Consider the following 21194-nt stretch of genomic DNA (forward strand, 5'->3'; position numbering starts at 1 on the left):
AGCTGCTATGTACTATAGTTGGGATGCTTACAGATTTTTGACCCAATCTTATTCTTTTATAACTATACTGGTTTAAATATTTTTGTCTTAACTACTCTGTTCACACTTTAATTGTTTGCTCAGTTTCTGTTTTTGATTTATATAGTAATATTGGATAATATATATCCTTACTCTGAGAATCTCTCAAATTCTAGAAAAATACAAGAATTTTTTTTCATTTTTGCATCAAAGGCTATACTGTAATGCAGTGGAAATGGCCAAGTATTTCCATTTGAAGGTTAAATGAAATACGTAGAACTAATGACTGTAATGGCCATCTTATTGAAAATGTTTTGATTGGACATACGCCCAAATATTTTCATTTTTTTTTTCAGCAATCTTATTTTATTTATATAATGTTGAATTACATTAACTTAGAAAGAAAATTACAATGTTAATGAATTATTCAATTATAAAAGACTATTGCAGAACCTCGAGATTGAGGACTTCAAGGCTAAACCACCTGACTGTTCTTGCAAAACCTCTAAATTCAAATATGGTCCTTCTGGTCATGTCGTTACTGGAGATTTAACCATTATCGAAAACGAATCTCTGCATAATATCTTTTCTAAAGGTCCCAAGTACCGTGAACCATGCTCCATAAATTGGAATTATAACTTTAAAGTTCTTTTGGATGCTGTTGAGGATTATGCAAGAAAATGGATAAAACGAGAACAAGAAGACATTGATTCTCTGTCAGAGTGGTTAAAGGCCGTGAGGTCTTTAATTTTGAAACGAATGAAAGTTTTAAGTATGTCAATGAGTGCCAAGGCTACATCAGTTTTCAGAAACCCTGATGTAGCAAAAACATTGTCTACTATACATGACAAATATGTTGTCGTACCAGCTGACAAAGCCCAAAGCAACATTGTTTTTGTTTTGTTCTACATCCAATGTTTTTTATCAGAGGTAGACATAGAAAATAATAGAAGTGATAAGACCTATACTGCTACCACTCTCTCCAAAGAAGAGATTGTGGAAAACCATAAATCTGCGCTATCCTCTTTTGGTCTCTCTACCAAGGATGATGATTGTGATTCACCGTCTATGTACTGGATTCCTAAACTCCACAACAATCCATACAAACGTTTTATAGCTGGATCTGCAAAATGTACCACCAAACCTATTTTGTCTGGTCTTTGTCCCTGGATTACATTCTTTTGATTACCGCTATAACCTTGGTTCCCTTGATTACTCTTTAAAACTTTTAACTTCTATACTCACAACTGTCAAAGAGGGTCTGCAGTCTTACCACAGCATTTGTTACTCCCGTGGTGGTATTAATTCAATGTGGATCCTGAAAAATTCAAAAGATCTTTTGGAGACAATCAGTTCAAGACTATTATCTGAATATAACAGCATTAAAACCTATGATTTTTCAACACTGTATACTTCTATTCCCCATACTCAGTTAAAATCCCGACTTAAAAACATTATACATCGTTGTTTTTTTCCAAAAAAGATGGTACACCTAGATACAAATATATAGTTCTTGGTAGAGATTCCTCATACTTTGTAAGAAATAATTACAAATCATCTTCCAAATATACAGAGGAAGATGTTTACAAGATGCTGGAATTTTTAATCGACAACATATTTGTCCAGTGTGGTGGACGTGTTTTTCAACAAACGGTCGGCATTCCAATGGGAACAAATTGTGCTCCTTTACTTGCTGACCTATTCCTTCACTCTTATGAGGCTGACTTTATAGCTGATCTGATCAGAAAGAAAGAATATCATTTGGCTAGATCCTTCAATCTCAGTTTCCGCTGTATAGATGACGTATTATCTTTAAACAATCCTAATTTCGGGGATTTGATACATCGCATCTACCCAAAAGAACTTGAGATAAAGGATACTACAGACACTGTGAAGTCAACCTCACATCTTGACCTACATTTAGAAATCGATGGTAAAGGAAACTATTGACCAAACTTTACGACAAATGTAATGACTTTTCATTCAGAATTGTCAACTTTCCTTTCATCTGTGGCAACATCCCTTTGGCACCTGCATATGGAGTGTTCATATCACAACTCATACATTATGCCAGAGCTTGCCAAAACTATGCAGACTTTTTGTATTGCGCTAGAACTCTAACAAATAGGCTTCTGGAACAGGGTTATGTTGCTACAAGATTGAAGTCATCACTACAGAAGTTTTATGGTCGTCACCATGAACTCATAGATCGTTATGGTGTATCCATCTACACCATGAAAACTGATTTATTCAATGGGTCATGGTTTTCCTTTCTCGTTTGTCTACCCCGGACTTGACTTTTTATGAGCAACTTGGCGGGTGTTTCTAGAAAAGCAGAGGACGCTTACCCTACCGGTGCACCTGGTCAATGCTCCCAGTTTTTAGTGGAGTCCGAGTTTCTCATTTGCTTTTGTTACTTTGTATGTATGATTTTAGTTACTTTATGTTCTTTGTGTATGTCTGTTTTCCATGTCTGGTCTTTGTCCCTGGATTACATTCTTTTGATTACCGCTATAACCTTGGTTCCCTTGATTACATTTGAAAAGATATTATTGCCTCCCTTTCTTGAAGAAAATCTTTAACTTAAACTTGATATAATTATGAAAAAATGACTTCTTTATTAAACCATATTTTTATAGGTTGGATAAAATAGGTGATGTTTGTTTAGACAAATTCTTATTAATTCATAATCTGTCCTTTTAAATACTTTATTAGTATATATAAAATAGAATTAAAATATAATGGTTCTGCATAGTAAAATTTGAGGTTGCAATGATATTAGCTAAATATTTAACTTATTTATCAGAATAGGTAAAGGATATTTTAACTATTTTGGTACATAATGGAATTTACAATATAAATATATGCACAAGAACTTAATTAAAGTCTATTTTAATTCTCTTATGCACTTCTAGTAAATTTATTCGTTTAAATTTTCAATATCAGCAATGAAAGTGTTGACAGCCAACTTTGTGTGAAAAATCTTGTTAGGTACGTGAGTTAAGTTGAATAGTTCTCCTTATGATGCCTTTGGAGAAAGATTGTCAGCACGATTTCACACCATCAAAATATCAGCGGGACTGATATGTATTGAATTGACCGTCAAATTGAAAACTTCCTGTAGAGAGAAGTGATGTTCCATAATATTATGGACAAAAAGCTTTTGTGAATATGTAATGACTTTCATATTTTAATAATCTCCTGGTTGATACTAGATTTATGTAAAGTTTTCTTCAGATTAGGACGGTCTTAGTGAAAGGATTATTATATAAATATTACAGAAAATGACATTTATATATTATTTCTATAAATTGTGTAGAACTAATAGAACTTCCATCAACATCATACAAATTATAGGTTATTTATCTACTATGTTATGTTGAATACTGTAATTTTACGGAAAGGTAAACAAAAAGTTTTTGTTTGAGTGCCATCATCTGGAATTTAATTTCATGCCATTTTTTAAGATTTTGACCGTGTGAAAATACATGTTGTTCGTTGCTTAAACATGGAATAATGAAAGGAAAAGACATTTTTAAAATAATTGGGTGCAAAGTCAAAAACAGCTGTACAGATCTCATGTAGAAATGTTCATTTTAGAGAATATTTGTAAACAATTTATCATCTGTCGATAAAAGAATTTTTATGTTGGACTGGCGTAGCTATGTTACAGCCTTATCGAGGGATATACCATAAGAGATTGAAAACTAATTTATAGAAACCCATGGACAGATCGTTATAATTTATAACTGTGGTATAGATGGTCCCTTGTGTACTGTAGAAATTGAAATTTAATGACAGAATTTTAATAACAGTGTAATTGATTGTTTCAGATAACTATTGCTTATCAAGGCCTGACACATTCTTTATGTATACTGAGGTGGACACTTAGGGGACATTTTCTTGCTTATGCCCTGGATTTAACTTCTATTTGTTTTGGATGAAGTGGTGGTCCAAATATTAATCATTATACCGTGTTAGTTACATGTATTATGGTTATCAGCCATTTATTAGTGATGAACATTCCTAATGAGATTTGATTTTGGAGCTTAAGTGTGGATTAATTGCCTTGAATGACAAGGACTAGGTTTGAAATGACAGTATTTTTGTAACCTTTTAGAGTGCATTATTTCCCGTCAATTTACCTACCAGCTTTAGGAAGAAAGTGTAATTAAACGTCTTGATATGCAATCATTTTTAAAATTAATATCCAAACAAATGACATAATTTGAACATTGATTGATGTTTTATTTATATAATAGACTGAAAATAAGTTCTTGACATTTGGGTGAAAATATTCCTAGATCTTATCTTCCATAGAAACCAACATTGATTGCTAACAGAGAGAGATAGTTACATCTCTGATGAGCTGTAATTGGACAATAAATTATTACCTAAACAATCAAAGGGAAATTACTCCTTAAGAGCTTCATGTCACATTGATATTTTCTAGCAGCATTTAAAAGCAAATTGGGCTATAGTATGAATTAGGTCGTGATTTTGATCTTTGACAATCGAGCATTGTTATTTTTTTCACTGAGAAGACGATTACCAACATGTTGACAATAAGCCATTATGACATGTATCTCATGCTATTGTTCTTCAAAAATTTATCCAGGGCAACTTTGAATTAGTGTTCGAAATACAAGCACTTGACGGCTTTTACAAACACTTAAAACTTGCAATTGGTGATAATACAGGCTCTCCAGCGATTTTAGATCAGGACTATATTTGACACTTCTACGTCAAACAATTTTCGGTCAATTTGACAAATCACCTCTTGAAAATAGAAAGGACACCTTGTGTAAACACATTGGTAAAGCAATTCAAAGGAGTCATAACATTGATCAGAAAAAATCTGTTTGAATATTGGATTTTGTGCGTTTAATGTCGTATCTCTGTTGGTTTTTGAAGTTTTGCACCATTGCATAATCAATTACGTTAAATTAAGTTGTTCGAAAGTTGTACAAACAACTTTGAACCTCTTCACCACTGCGTTTTAAGTCTCCCTGCATGTGTTTGCTTAGAAAGTTTTAAGAGGATAGCAAAACATTGCATTAATGTTTTATTGGAAAATTCTTCCCATGCATGGTACCACTCAACATGCATTGTGGTTTATTACAGTGGAGTAGATTCATTTTTGAAAGATGTGTTTTAATTCTTTGAACTATTTGGTTTATATATATATACATATAAATATATATAAAAGGAAATGCTTTATTAAGTGATGGTTTCATGAAAAGGAATTAATTGTTTGATTTCTCAGTTCATGAGATGGTAGATCTCTATAGGACTTAATTATGACGGTTAAATGATGGAGCTGTTACAAGATGAGTTCTAAATGCAACGCTGTTTAACTACTTTTAAAGATAAGAATCGGACTTTTTATTGATAAATCATATGTTTTATTAAACTTTACGAAACAACTTCCTTTAAGTAGATGATGATGGTTGTGTACTAAGTTTAAATTGATGTCAGAATTAATGGACCATTTTATGATGTCGAAATCGGGGATAGAATTAAAATGAAATGACATTTTTAGGTGTGGTGTTGTCATCTTCTATTTTAGTTTAAATAGGTAAAAAACTTAAACATCATTAATTTTCTGTTAATACGTAAAAATTGGAATGATATGACACGAAAATTGTCTCAATATGAATACTGATTCTGGAGATGTTGAAAAGGGGCATAAAACTAAACAGAGTATCAAGATAGACAATCTGGGCCCTAATAACAATTTCCGGAGAAAATCACTGAAAATAGCTCATCTGTATCTTTCATCAGCTTCTTTAAGACGGAGACCAACAACTGTGGATATCGGTGAACAGTTTGAAGAAAAACCATCCACAACTTCGGATAAAAGTCATGCTTCCAGGGAATAAGTGATCATGTGATTTTAGGCTTTTTGTGCAATAAATGTCGATATTCAGGAGATTACAGATTATTTCTGTTTAAACATTTCGGTTTCTTGATATTTTTTTTTCATTGGAACTTGGGTAGTGTAAAATGGTAGCAGTGCTTCATTTGTATACTGAACATTTATAATGCAGCATTTAGATAGTAATTGTTTCTGATCAAATAGAATTTCAAGATGGCAGTCTTGGCTACTGAAAAGACTAAAATTAATTTGTATCAATCCCGTAATGACCTATTAAAGACTAGCTATTGGAATTATTCTGAACAATTAGAGGATTTTATAGCCAGATATAAGACTAGGCCACCTGATATTAAATTTTGGCCATACGGACCTTATTGGCCAAAATATCATGAAAGGGAGATTCTTGAAACACCAAGATTTCTAAAGACTTCACCAAATTTTCATGAAAGATTTCTTGATAAATTGAAAGAAGGTAAGTGGTTATCTACCTTATTTTATTTTGTATGAAGTTGTCTCCCTTGATGATGTTTGTAAGGTAAGTAAAATGATAAGTTATGTGCTATTCATTTGATTTGATTTAAAAATAGGTAAGTACATTTTGTTTCCAGGCAAAACTCTTTTACTGATACACTTAAAAACAGATGAAATTTTTAAGCTATGAACCAAAAACAATATTTTTCTCCCATTAAGTCTTTTTGTCCCTCCCCCACTTCTTTGTGGCAGAGGACATAGAAATTCTGTCCAGCCACACTTTTGGGTGCAATTCCTTAGGATCTGCTTGATGGATTTTGTTCATATTTTGTAGGATTGTTATTGCGCCACCATTTTAATTCAACAAATTTTCAGGAGTTATGGCACTTCAACTTTTTTGCGGTGGTGGGAGACATATGGCTACAACTTGCTAGTTGGAAGATATGAATAAATGCTAATGACCTGAAGAGATCTTAATTATATGTATTTCTTACCAAAGTACACCACAGTCATGACTGATTCAGAGAAGTCACAAGACCTTTCCTAGATAAATCAGAAAAACTTTTTTGAACTTAGAATGTGCAAATTGTCTTTCTTTTAAGAAATATTATGAAGCTTTATTTATATATTAAACAGAAGTTCCCACAAGGACCAATTTCCTCTGATCCATTTGTCTTTCAGTCAGCAGTGCAGAAAGCATGACTGACCCTTCAAGATTACAGATAGAATTTTATCACTTTTCAAAATTTTAATTTCAAGATTTCAACACTTTAAAAGCTTTAAGTAAAAGTAAAGCTATCTTTCCAGGCATATAAAATTGAGAAAACTAAATGCATTTCTATGCACCAGTTATTGGAAATGATACATAGAATTTTGTATGCACAATATAATACATGTAGAATCAATTTCATCCCCGGAGAACTAAACATAGAAATACATCTTGTTATAAATTTAATAATGCTGCTTCAAAAATCATATTCTTTTGATTTTCTGATTGTTAGAAATTGATTATCTTGTGGGAAACATCTTTAATTTGGACCATAGTTTCATATAATGTTGTTTGTATAAGTTTGCTAATGATCCACATTTGTCTTTAAGTACCCAATATAGATTTTTATAAAATAGGAAGGGTATGTTAGGTAATAGTTTTTGGCCCTCATATAGACACTGATAAATGTTTTTTTTCTATTGTTTTCAAAATAAATACATGTATTAAATGCTGTATTGATTTCTAAAACATTAAAAGACAATGCTCTTGTTCTATATTTATGCACTTCCTACCAACAGCATGAGAAAATAATCTGTTTAAAGTGGCCCATGGGCAAAAACAGTATCTTGTTATCTTTTAGGACTGTTAATGGTCTCAATGATAATAAAGAAGCAAATCAAATATGTTTAAACTATAAATAATTATAAGGTTCCAAGCATTGAAAAAGAATATAGAAAAATTTAACTAGAAAGATAGAGCTGTAAATGACACCAAATAATTTATATTAAAAAAAAACATAAAAAAGGATTTGTTTATAATTTTTGACCAAATTATGTGAAATAAACCAACTTTTGGGCAGTTTACACTTCAATAACCAAAGTGGTTTATCATCCAGGGTAAAATGTCCCAAAGTTGGTAATTCAAGCATAACTTGGTCAAAAGTTAAAATATATACTTTTAATAAAGTTCCGAAACAGCGTCTTATGTTTGAAATTCACTCTAGATGCTTCAGCCAGCCCTCTTAGAAAAAGTAAGAATCTTGCAATGTTGGGAAAAAGTGAATGATTTTACGAGATGTCATTCAATCGTTAAATGACGTTTGATTTGAATAATGTCCAAGAATTTTGAAAAGCCTGTCTACAACGGTTAGTAAGAGAGGAAACAGACGAAACGGACGACTGCCGCTGCATGGAGCTTGACTTTTAATATGATTTCCGTTTAGTTCCAGTCAAAATTAAGATTTATTCCTTCATCAAAGCTTTAATTAGTTCAGAATTATTTCAATAGGGGACTAATCAAGGTTAATGACGTCATGGTGACGAGTTTGTCTATGGAAAAGAATGGATCTTGCTGAAAAAAGAAATAATCAATCAGAGGGCTTATTACAAATCAAATTATTCTTAAAATTATTACAACATATGAAAATTTGCCGTATATATATTTATTGGTTGATAAATTTTGCAGGTTTTATTATTATACTGTTTTTTTCTTGGTATTTTTTAGTAGGGAATGAAATTTTCTGCTAATCTCTGTCTATTGCATTGATCAATGTTTTAAAGCACCTGTCAACAGATCATATTAGAAGAATTTGTTTTTTTTCATTCTGAGTATACAGATTTTTGACACAAATGTTCTATGTGTTTCAGAGCAGCTGTTTATTTTTCTTGTTTATTCAATCCCATGGTTACTCATGTATATTTTTCTGTCGTTTGTGTGAATATTAGATAATATGATATTTTAATAGAATTTTTATGATTTAATATCAAACAAACCGTTTAAGTTTCTACCACAAATTAAGTTGTATTAACTATAACTTTAAGAAATTCATGCAGTAAAATTAAATTTTTCAGTAAGTTTACATTTAATTCAGGTATAAAATATTCTTTCATGTTTTTATATAAATTTTTATTGAGACATAATATTGGTATAAAGCAGTCAATTGAAGCATTTATTGGAGAATTTACTTCAAATGAATAAAATGTATAAAACAGTTGATTTAACATAAAAACCGTCACACAGATATTGTGTAACAGTCGATTAAACTTTGGTTTAACTGTCCCTGCATCCACCACCACGAATGTGTAAGTGAACTCTGCAAGACAGGGATTTCCATGTACAAGTATTACTTACTTTATTTATAACAGTGACATATCAAAGTTAGGTTCATCTCCTTAAAACCCACTGAAATGAACAAAATATGAAAATGAAGTCTGCATCATAAGACTTTTTGCTAAATTATATAATTTAATTTTTAATGCTTTTTTGCTTTACTGTATCATCACAAATTTAGTCAGATCACCACCCTGCTTAGAAACGAACCTACAGATCATTAAATTATCACAACTGACTGACAATTTCCACACATCCCACAATGGGTTTCCAAAATGTATTTCAAACTTAAGACTTCTTAAAGAATCTTTGTAAGTTAATATAAGTCACTCTAAGTATTCAGGCAATGAGAACCAATTTAAAAACGTAAATGACAGCTATTTTTCAATAGCTGTCCATTAAAGGACAACTCAAAGAATGTATATACTTAAACATTTATTTCCTTATTCAGTGTTTAAATTCATTTTTGTTTTGTGTAACCTGTTTCCATTGATATTTTTTGCTGGGTTTTCTTTTTTTTTTGTAAAGCAGCTGCAGCCCCATTACTTACCAAGACTATAGCACTATGTACAAGGAGTAATATTTCCGTAATACAAAACCACCTGTCATGGTAGACATACCATCTGACCAATGTTTACTTATATATTAAACCATCTATGAGTTTACATCTATTATTAATTTGCGTGTATTCCTTGTTCTTCAATTTTGACAGGCTTAAGTTTATTTTAATGAATATCTGCTTGATATGAAGGTAATTAGATACCACAATATAACCATAACAGACAGATGGACTTACATGGTTATGTGGTTTGAATCTAGTACAATCAAGTTTAATAGTACCTAAATATTTTTTTATATCCCACTACATCATGTGGCTAGGTATTTGTGAGTTTCTCCATCCCTTAACAGTTTCCAGATGTTAACTTGAGAATAGCTCAATGATTTTTTTTTTAGAAACTTTGCACAGTTGCTTCGTACCATAAAATAAAGATTAAGTTAAATTTTCAGCAAAATTCAGTTTTCAAGTTAGGCCAGATTGATTATTTTGCCATCTACCTTTTTGTCACCAATACCTGGCACTGGGTATCACTTAATGTTCCATTAATGCCCTATTTTTTGGGGGTCATGTTTAGAAATTTAGATGGAATTCAAGCCAATTGAGCTTCATGTTAAATTCACTACATGTATATTCATGTGAAATTTCTAGTTTCCGTACTTTTGTATATTTATTTTAAGCCATTTTAACAATAGTAGTCTTAATCCACCACTCAACCATTCTAAATGTATGTTTTACTTCCTTCACTCAGACGAAGAGTTTTATGAAATTCTATCTTTAACCTGTGTAAAGGTTGGAACCTCTTCATTCCTACTATCTTTACTCTGTATTTTCAGACCAACAATTTCCAAAAACTTACGACAACCAAGTCACACCATACACATCAAAATGGCGAGGGGTACTAATTGTATATGACTCAGAGAGAAGTAGTCGAGACCGACAGCCACAGCCTGTACCTGATGGCTGTTGTCCGAACCTAGTCTTTGAATCTCGATTTGAGAGCGGCAATCTACGGCAAGCCAGGAGAGTGTAAGTTTTAATCTCCATTGGTTCACTTACTGAAATATCCAGTGTCATCTTTTTCAGTCTATATGATATTTATATCAGAAATTTTTTTTAACATGATAAGTGATCAAATGGCAACTGAAAATCAAAACCAATTTTGAAGGTTTTTGATAATTTTTTGGTTGAAGATGTATCTAAATAACAAATTCCTTTTTTATTTTTTTTGGTGAGGTTTTTGGAGATACAAGCTATGGTGCATTCTTGGTACCATCTTCTGATAGTGTGTTCTATATTGCCGTATTTTCTTAGCCAACTCATGAGTACAAAATGTATCATTACCGTTAGCTATATATAAATACAATGCAGAAATGTAAGATAGAAATTGCATTCTGTTGTGCCCTTGGATTTCAGAAGTTATATAACTATATTGGGTGTAACATTACTGGTATTGTGTATTATGTACCTAAAACTATATTGGATTTTAAACACTTTGTTACTCCAAGTAAAATTGCCATTCTTTTCTTTTGAAAATTTAAATGGAAGTGGAGAAGCTTAGTTGAAGTAACATTTTTTATAAGAACACTATTGTTAAATTTTAATCAAAGTCACTTGGAAAAAAAATTGAGAAACTTTTGTGGTAAAACAGAATGATTTTAAATATTAATGTGATGTGAAGAGGTCCACATTTTTTGTTTATTTAATGAAAATTTCTTTCAAATATTCTGAATCACATCCATTGTTGAAATTTGATTCTATGTTTTGAAATGTAATAATAAAGTGACACATGCTTTAACTAAATGTATTAAGCCAAAATAAGGTTTTAATCACATTTTAATGTATTTTTGATAAGTTGAGATTAAGTGACATTCATTTTTTGAGTTGCTCTTTACTTTAAATTGGTAATTATTTCAAGGGATATATTTTTCCTGTGTGAAAATAGAAACCTTTCAATATAAGTTTTAATTTTGATCAAAAAGTAAATTTGACACAGACAATGTACTGCAATATCTGATCATGTTTGATATATTTTATTTTTACCCCATGCAAGGGAGTGTCTGGGGAATGCAGTTAGTAGCCTGTCTTTCTGTTCTCGTAGCTATGTGTTGTAAATCTTCTAATATTGTCAGAAGAATCCCTTTCAGTTGTTTAAGGAGGTAGACCTAGGGTAAGGGACACAACTCTTACAAATCATTGGAACGTTTGCATCAATCCCATGTAAGCATCAAAGAAACTTGGACTAATTTCATTTAGTTTCTAATGAACGCTTGACTGGCTTCAGTGAAATTGATCATGATACAACATATCACTTATTTCCAGAGTTATGTCCCTTACCTTAGGTCTACCTTCTTAAGACCCCAAAAAAATCTGATGTTGAATAATGGCATGAGGTTGTCATGGTGATGTGTCATTGTTGTCTGAAAACATTTGATATCAGGACAATTACTTCAGTATAAGTATATGTATTTCTATATAATTGTTCCACGAGATGCCATATGACAAAAGAAGGGCTGGGATTGATGTTGTTGGTTTATGAGTGTACTCTTGTATTATTTTAAAAAGTACATCCAAATTCAAATCATACCACATTCAGAAAAAATCATGCAAATGACATTTTAAAGAGGACACATTAGTTGGCATTTGGAAATGTCTCAGTGAGTCCATTAAAAAATGATGATTTATATGATATCAATCAAGGATCTTATTAACCTGGTAAATGAAGTTTCTCTACTGTAGTAATGTATTATTACATTTTAAAACATTTAGGTCACATGCACCTGTAACTTACTGAAAATAGGTTAACTACAAAGATTACGATTTTTTCTTATCAAACTTTTTATCAAATCGATTTTTCACACCATAGTTGCCATTAAATCGTGTAATTAATACTCAAATTTATTTGGGTACGTGTTAAGGATATGTTCAGTTTTTGGCATGGTTGTGCCCAAATTTTTGTTTAAAATAAGAATTCCTGCCGTTCATTATATGTTTCTTTGAGAGTGGAAAAGAATATGGATTTAAGTATGGTACTCTTCTGAAGAAATTGTTTTGTAGCCTTTTTTTGTATTAGTACATTGCTCAGCCAGTATATTGCTCAGCCAGTACATTGCTCAGCCAGTATATTGCTCAGCCAGTACATTGCTCAGCTAGTATATTGCTCAGCCAGTATATGGGTCAGCCAGTACATTGCTCAGCCAGTATATGTCTCGGCCAGTACATTGCTCAGCCAGTATATGGGTCAGCCAGTACATTGCTCAGCCAGTATATGGCTCGGCCAGTACATTGCTCAGCCAGTATATGTCTCTGCCAGTACATTGCTCAGCCAGTATATGGGTCAGCCAGTACATTGCTCAGCCAGTATATGGCTCGGCCAGTACATTGCTCAGCCAGTATATGGCTCGGCCAGTACATTTCTCAGCCAGTATATGGGTCAGCCAGTACATTGCTCAGCCAGTATATGGCTCGGCCAGTACATTGCTCAGCCAGTATATGTCTCGGCCAGTACATTGCTCAGCCAGTATATGGGTCAGCCAGTACATTGCTCAGCCAGTATATGGGTCAGCCAGTACATTGCTCAGCCAGTATATGGCTCGGCCAGTACATTGCTCAGCCAGTATATGGCTCGGCCAGTACATTGCTCAGCCAGTATATGGGTCAGCCAGTACATTGCTCAGCCAGTATATGGGTCAGCCAGTACATTGCTCAGCCAGTATATGGCTCGGCCAGTACATTGCTTAGCCAGTATATGGCTCGGCCAGTACATTGCTCAGCCAGTATATTGCTCAGCCAGTACATTGCTCAGCCAGTATATGGCTCGGCCAGTACATTGCTCAGCCAGTATATTGCTCGGCCAGTACATTGCTCAGCCAGTATATGGCTCGGCCAGTACATTGCTCAGCCAGTATATTGCTCAGCCAGTACATTGTTTTGCATGTTTGAGTCAAAATGAATAGAATACAAATATGAAATAACTCACATGTTTTGGGGATTTGTGCTGTTCATTTGTGCCCTTTCAGCTCCTTTGTCTGTTTACTTCTTGATTTTCCCAGCATTTACTGTGAAAGTACTATTGTTCATGGGGTACCAATTTTCATGGTTTCGTGGGTATGCCTAACCATAAAATTTGGTTCCCAACAAAAAGAAGAATCCCATCAACTTGTTTACTGAAAAACCTCAAAACCATGAATTATAAAATCCATGAAATTGTGTTTCTTCCCTTATCCATGAAAATTTGTATCCACTAATTAAAGTACTTTCACAATAAATGACAAGATTTCCCCTTGTTAGTACATTTAGTATTCCTTTAATTTTTGTAGGACAGAGAAACATTCTTGTAAGAACATTTGTTCTTCAATACATTTACATACCCAGAAAACATATTAATTTTTTCTGTATACAAAGGTTTCCAATTTTTGTGGTGAAAAGAAAATTTGACAAATATTCCCTGCGAAATTGACATTTAATACTATATAACACTACTCGTTTTTTAAACCCCAAAAATTGATATCAGCGGATATGTTCACTTGACAGAAAGTGTAAAAATTAGCAACCATGAAAATTAATATATTTACAGTAACAATCTTATACCCAAGTTATCATAGGTTGGCAAAATTACAACTTTGTTTTGTGAAATAGAAGTGAATGTGCCACAAACCAAAACCTGTGGAAGTAAACCTGGTGTAGCCTCTGATTTTTGTTGACCAAATTTCTTTTTTTCTCATTTTTCAGGGGACAGTTTGAATATGAATTGGTGCTCAAAACAGATTTATATACGAACAGACATACACAATGGTACTATTTTCGTGTGTCCAACACAGTACCAGGTGTTGTCTACAAGTTCAGAATAGTCAATCTTCTAAAAAGAGACAGTCTTTATAACTATGGTAGGTTTAGCTAAACATTTTTAAAGGCAAATGTTCACCAGTGTCTTATAAATACAGGAAATTAACTGTTTTGAACTTGAAAAGAAAATATCACAGTGTGTCTGATACACATGTATTAAGAAGGCATTGTGGTCTTGTGAGAGAGCAAATTACACAATTTAATAGAATTTCATTCCCGATGAAAGACACCTGAAATTATTTTTGTCTGGTCCCTATTACTACAACTTTGAGATGTAGGCTATCATTTTGACAAGGTTGTCAAGTTTTTCTTCCCACCCTTACTATTGTTCAATTAAGGTGTAATGCATTTGCTAAAGTAAATTGAAAGTGGATTAAGTTTGTCAAAAACTCAACTTTATCTCCAATAAATTAATAGTCAAAAGTGTATGCATTTTATCTATCACTGATCTGTAGATTGTACTTTGGTAAATGCTTTAATCTGTATTACAACACATACAATGGTAATGTTCAGAGGATAGAGTTTGTCCTTCCTTAACAATCACCTGATAAGTACTTAGTAACTGCCTTTGATACTTAGTTTAGGAGGTAGACCTAGGGTAGGGGACACAACTCTTACAAATCATTTAAACGTTTGTATTCACCATTTTATATCAATTCCATGTAAGCATCAAAGTAACTTGGACTGATGTCATTCTGTTTCAGTCATTCTGTTTCAAACGAGAGCTTGAAAGGCTTTGGTGAAATTGAATATGATACAAACGTATCACTGATTTTAAGTGTTATGTCCCTTGCCCTAGGTCTACCTCCTTAATTTGACATTTAACTTTCTATCAGACACAGATTTAAGTACCTATTGAAAAATAGAAATTATAAATTTCCCTTTTAATTGTTCAGTTAACTTTAAAAGGCAGTTCATCAAGTGATTGTCATTTTACCATGAAAACATCATCATTGTATGAGCTGTAAATTAATATTAGATACATACTTGATAGATGTAAATGGATGAAAGATTATGTTCATCTGTATAATTAATTTTTTTTGGGGGGTAAATTGTTTGACACTGGCATGCAGTGACATTTTGGATTTTCTTATTTGCTTCAAATCCCAATTTTCCTAATGTCTATTGCAACGTGCAACTTTTAAAATTTAAAAGAGTCCTTTTTACTACTTGAAGTAGATTGAGGATTAACTGCACAGAAATCTTTTCAATAAAAGCTTGATAAAATTATTTTAGAAGACACGTGCTTGAACTTTCAATATCAGTATGATTTTACCAGTAAGTGTGTATATGTATACTAGTGTACCAACTGATCATGTCAAAGGCAGATTTTAATAGAAATTGAAAATTGATTTTAGTTTTAGACATTAAGTGTAAGTTTTTTTAAGAATCAGGTATAATGGGAAAAATCAGGAACATGTATATCACAACCAACCGATCTGACAATGTAATATCACTCAAGGATGCTTTCTTTATTTGAAAAAACCCTTATATGATCTGCGGATCAGTGGATTTGTTCAGAAATTTGTCAATAGAATGTTAGAAAAATAGGTTTTTGACAGAGTTTTCTGTCCTTGAAAGGTTCATTTTCAGTGGATTTCACTGAAATTATAACTCATTTTTCCAAAATGATATGGAAAATATTAACTTTTTTCCTTGATTCTGATGGTGCAAATAGTCGAATTAAGCTTTCAAAATGGTGTTTTTTTATACCATGTTTCACCCACTGCCAGATCCTTACAGAGACTGAGACTTAATCCATCCATTGATTGTTTGACAAAATTTTTTTGGGATTCTTTATAAATTTAAAGTGATTGATTTTGGAATCTGTTTGCCCTACATGAAGACAGATTTCAGAGACTTTGTAAAAGATTTTAGAGACTTAATAGAACTTTAGATAATAGAACAAGAACTTGCTGGCAGGTCAAACTTCCTTGATTATATACAACATGTGTTAGGAAGGAACATGCATACATGTATTTAACTTCTAATCCCCAATCTGTTAAATACATTCAGCTTTGTACAATAAAGAAAGTTCTATATGCTTATGCCTTTGGTACCAATGGGGTACATAGGCCAACAACAACACTCCTCCATCTCATTCTGTTTTTTGTTGCTAGTCTGACCATGTCTTGCCACTTGTAACACCAACAAAACCTCTCCATCTAGTTCTGTTTTTTTGTTGCCAGCCTGACCATGTCTTGGTAAGCGTAACAAAATGCTTCTATTTCAGCTTATATATAATGTGCATTATTTTGTAGACCATTTACAAAATAAACATTTAAGAATAAAAGAGTCAAATAAGTTGAAAATGTGTATTAACTTGGCAAGTTTGTACCAAATTAAAAGATTAATAGATGTGGTATTACTGGTAAGTGAGTATTCGTTTAGTTTTAGGGCCTTAGGGCAGATTATTTTGAGATTTTGAGAGGGTAACATAGTTAACAAGAACCAATCTTCCCTGAGGCCCTCAACTAAATGAATACTTACCAGTACTAACAATTGTATTAATCTCTTAATTTGGTACAACTTGCCAAGTCTGTTATTATTATTATTACTATTATTACTAAGTCATTTTTAATAAAAAAAAAAAAGAAAAAAAAGTGATTTGATTAAAAATTTCCCTTTAATTGATTATTTGCTTTACTGAATCAGGAATTTGATGATGCAAAATAGTAATTGCTTTTTTGCTTAAAAAAAACAAATTCTTAGGAAAAGTGTGTGCAGTAATATCTGAAATTACAGTAGACATGCAACAATTTCCAAATTTAAAGGAATCTCCTGAATATAGTGGCAATATTGCTGCTCGGGTGTTAAACCCTTACAATCAATCAATCAAATTTAAAGGAGATTTTAAGGTCATTTGTTTACTCCTGCTTTATTATTTTGTATTTAGGTTATATTTACATGCATTTGTTTTGTTTCATCAGATCCATTCTTTTTTGCAATGGTACATGTAGTAAATGACTTATGTCTGATTTATAACATAGATTTATTTTAAAGACTTAAAGACTTTTATATAACCCTTTATTTCGATCAAGGATATAATGTAAGGAAATCTTTTTAGATAAAATGCAATAATGGAATTGATATAAAAGACACGTGCTTGAACTTTCAATAAATATTGTGGGAGTACACCTATACAAGGTTATGAAATGTGTAGAGGCACCAAGCCAAAAAAATGCCTTTTTAATTTTTGATAAAGAACTTTGCCTTGCCAGAATCTCATGTTCAATAATGTTGCTCTACCTTGATATGGTGATTGATTTAGAAAGAATTAGAGTTTGAAAAAATACATGTATGTACTGACCTTGTTTGTTTTTTAATGATTTCTATTGTTATATAAATTTTGATAGTTTATCGGCTGTTTTAGTAACCGTAGATTTGAAGTTTCAATATACATGTATATGCCATACTTTATTTTGGGAAAGGTCTTCTCCAACCAAGTGATAGTTTTTATGCATCTAAGCATACCTCTTAACCCTCCCTTTTTAGGAGGGACATTCCTCTTTGAGAAAGTCTCTCACGTGGGAGACAGGAATATCCCTTTTTCATAAATTTCACAAATTTCCCATCAAAATCTCCCTCGAAGCAGAAATATGGCACAAATTATGTTCTAAGTGGCTTATCAAATTGATATAAATACAATGTTTATGTAAAATAATAATCAATGAGAAATAATCAACCAATAATTGATCCTTTTGTTACTAATTACTACATTTTTTTATTAGAAATCCTTATTAGATTAACGAGGTTATCACAGAATTTATATCTTTGATTTATCTTTGTACTTGGTTTCCAGCAAAATTATTATTATTATTATTATTTTTTTTTTTTGTGTGCAAAAAAGGTTGTCACGCAAATTTATTATCTCTCTCTTAGAAAAGCTGAAAAGAGTGAGATCTCCCTCTTTTAGCATTCAAAAAGTTAACAGGTATGATTTAAGATCTGTTTTTGTTACCGTGATTGTAGGGCCAAATTTAAGTCTAAATAACCTACATCCTTTATAAAATTGAAGATAGATCTCATTGAGAAGATAAAATTCTCAAGTAGTGTGCTGGTACTTGATTGAAATCTCATTTAAAGAGATGCATTATTCAAAATTAATTCAAAGGACATCTTGAACATAAAATATCAATTATTTCTTCACTCCCAAGCCTGCACCAGTTTCTGATTGAAATATTCTTCATTTTCTGAAAGGAAGAATTGACTGAAAAAACAATATTGAGCTACCAAGAACATTGTTACAGCTTTGAATTTTTTTTTACGATTTAAAAATTTCATTCTCTATTATCAAAAGCTGATATTTCAATCCCTAAGTTAAGGGAAACCATTGAAAGAGAAGGCAGTAATGAGCTACCATATTAAGTACTTTTATTGGAATTCATCTTTTTTTCTCTTTTCAAAGATTGCATTGACGTAGCAAACACTACCAAACTACAAAGAGCACTTTTATTTGCATTTATAGAAATTGAAAGCCTGGTGGCTCTCTTATCAAAAACATTACTACAGTGAATATTCACTGTTTTGAAGATTAGCCGAATGCCATTGATTCAGAAGACAATATTGGGCTACCATGAGCATTTGATGCATCTGTATATATCAAAGAAAATCTTACGTTATGTAATTTCTTGTTCTTTGAACTTCTCTATTTTAATACAGATGTTGTAGAAAATTCAAATCTTCTGATGTTTGAAATACAAGTATTAAGTGTAAGTCTTTGTAAGAATCAGGCAAAATGGGAAAAATCAGAAACATGCAAGTCAAAAATGCCCCGATCTAACATTGTAATGTCACTGAAGGATGCTTTCTCTATTTGAAAGTAACACTATTTAATCTCTGCATCACCGGATTTGCTAAAAAAAATCTCCAATAGAATGTTAGAAAAATGAGGTTTTTGACAGAGTTATCTGCCCTTGAAAAGTTCATTTCCAGTGCATTTCAATGAAATTGTAACTCAGTGGTCCATCATGATATGGAAAATATTGTCTGTTTAACTTGATTCTGATGGAGCAAAAAGTCAAATTAAACTTTCAAAATGATGGGGTTTTTTGTCATACCATGTTTTACCCACTGCCTGATTCTTACAGGACTGTCTCTTAACTCTTCCTTTTTGATAAGTCTTGCAGTTGGTATCTTAATTTATGAAGTATTATGGTAAAAATCTCACTAACACTGATATAATAGAGTCTACAACACTTACTATGCTGAACATCTGTGAAAAATGAAATAAGCACTAGATATGTATTGTTCAATAGAGTTAAAGCTAAAATATTTTGATAAAATGATAGGCCTTACAATTTACAATGAACCAAATCTTGTCCTGTATTTAGGTATTATTATCACATTCTAGAAAATTTCATCTAGTTGAGGATATGTCTTCCAGTAGATATCTGTTTTGACTAAGGGTTATAGATTTAGTCTCACAAATATTAAGATGTTATTGCTACTTCTAAATTTTGATAAAACTGAGCATTGACATTCTATAATTCTGCAAGTACAAATCAGTAAATATTTCCAGTAGGCAAATGATGGATTTGATGGGATATATTTAGTTGGGTTGTGACAAAACTCAAATTATTTACTCATTAAAACTCCTGAAAAGTCACAAAACTTTACTTTATCAATTTTTAAACCCTGAATAATCCAAAACCTTGTCTAAACTTTACCCTGTATAATCGAAAAACCCAACTAAACCAGACTCAGACAAAGATTCAGGTTGGGTTACCCACCCCCTAAAATTGGGAAATTTTTCCATTTTGCATGAAATCTTGATTTTTCACAAATTCTACTTTCAAAACTTTTTTTGCCTTGCTTTGCTCACCATATTATTTATGTGAGAGCTGGCCTCTAACTTGATCCACACATGAGACTTGTTGTATAATCCACTCTTATCAATTAAGATATATTTTAACCTTGATAAATGGAACACCTATCTAAATTCTACAGTCCAAAAGGGGTTCAGTTTGGACTGGTATCACTGTTTTAATGGCTGTGTGTTAAGGAGGTAGACATAGGGACATATAATCTCTTGCAATTAGTGATATGTTTGTATCATATTCAATTCCACCAAAACCTTTTAAGTTTTCGTTTGAACTAGAATGAAATCAGTCCAGGTTACTTTGATGCTTACATGAGATTGATTTTGTTTGTTTGTTGGGGTTTAACGTCCGAGCAGCAATATTTCAGCTATATTCAGACAATACATGAGATTGATGTAAAATGCTAAATACAAACATTCTAATGATTTGTAAGAGTTGTGTCCCTTACCCTATGTCTACCTCCTTAATTGGTTTTCCCTCCACTATTTTTGCCTTACATCGCTCCATTCTTTAACAGTTGTAAAAAATCAACCCTCTCTATATTGACTTAATAATTTAATTTAATGCCCTAATTTAATCAGGGTTTACTGAAATAGAAAAAAAAATGTCTCCTTTGTCCAAGAGTTATTATTTTTGACAGATTTTTAATTCACTAAAAAATAAGTCCCATCTCTTTAGAAACTTTTCCCCTTGACAGACTTTTAAGTCACTTTTGAATGAATTTCAAAAGAAATTTTCGTATACTTGTTAAAATTTTCACTTGCTGTCTAAAATACCTTTCAAACT

General features: G+C 32.0%; 1 protein-coding gene across 31 annotated transcripts in view; it reads left to right on the forward strand.

Moving 5' to 3' along the window:
- The window catches only part of LOC148598482 (uncharacterized), a 129712-nt gene that overhangs the window by 69972 nt on the left and 38546 nt on the right, over positions 1-21194 (forward strand). For 29 of the 31 annotated variants that reach the window (XM_088561868.1, XM_088561858.1, XM_088561869.1 and 26 more), the window contains 2 exons: positions 10578-10770; positions 14473-14627. In XM_088561868.1, the coding sequence (XP_088417994.1) occupies positions 10578-10770; positions 14473-14627 (348 nt within the window). Of the gene's footprint in view, positions 1-5802; positions 6369-10577; positions 10771-14472; positions 14628-21194 lie in introns of all 31 variants that reach the window. The other 2 variants (XM_088561887.1, XM_088561888.1) reach the window with 1 other exon arrangement.

The sequence above is a fragment of the Perna viridis genome, chromosome 14 (assembly GCF_037379345.1).
Source record: "Perna viridis isolate PV_CMFRI_1.1 ecotype Kerala chromosome 14, ASM3737934v1, whole genome shotgun sequence".
NCBI lineage: Eukaryota > Metazoa > Mollusca > Bivalvia > Mytilida > Mytilidae > Perna > Perna viridis.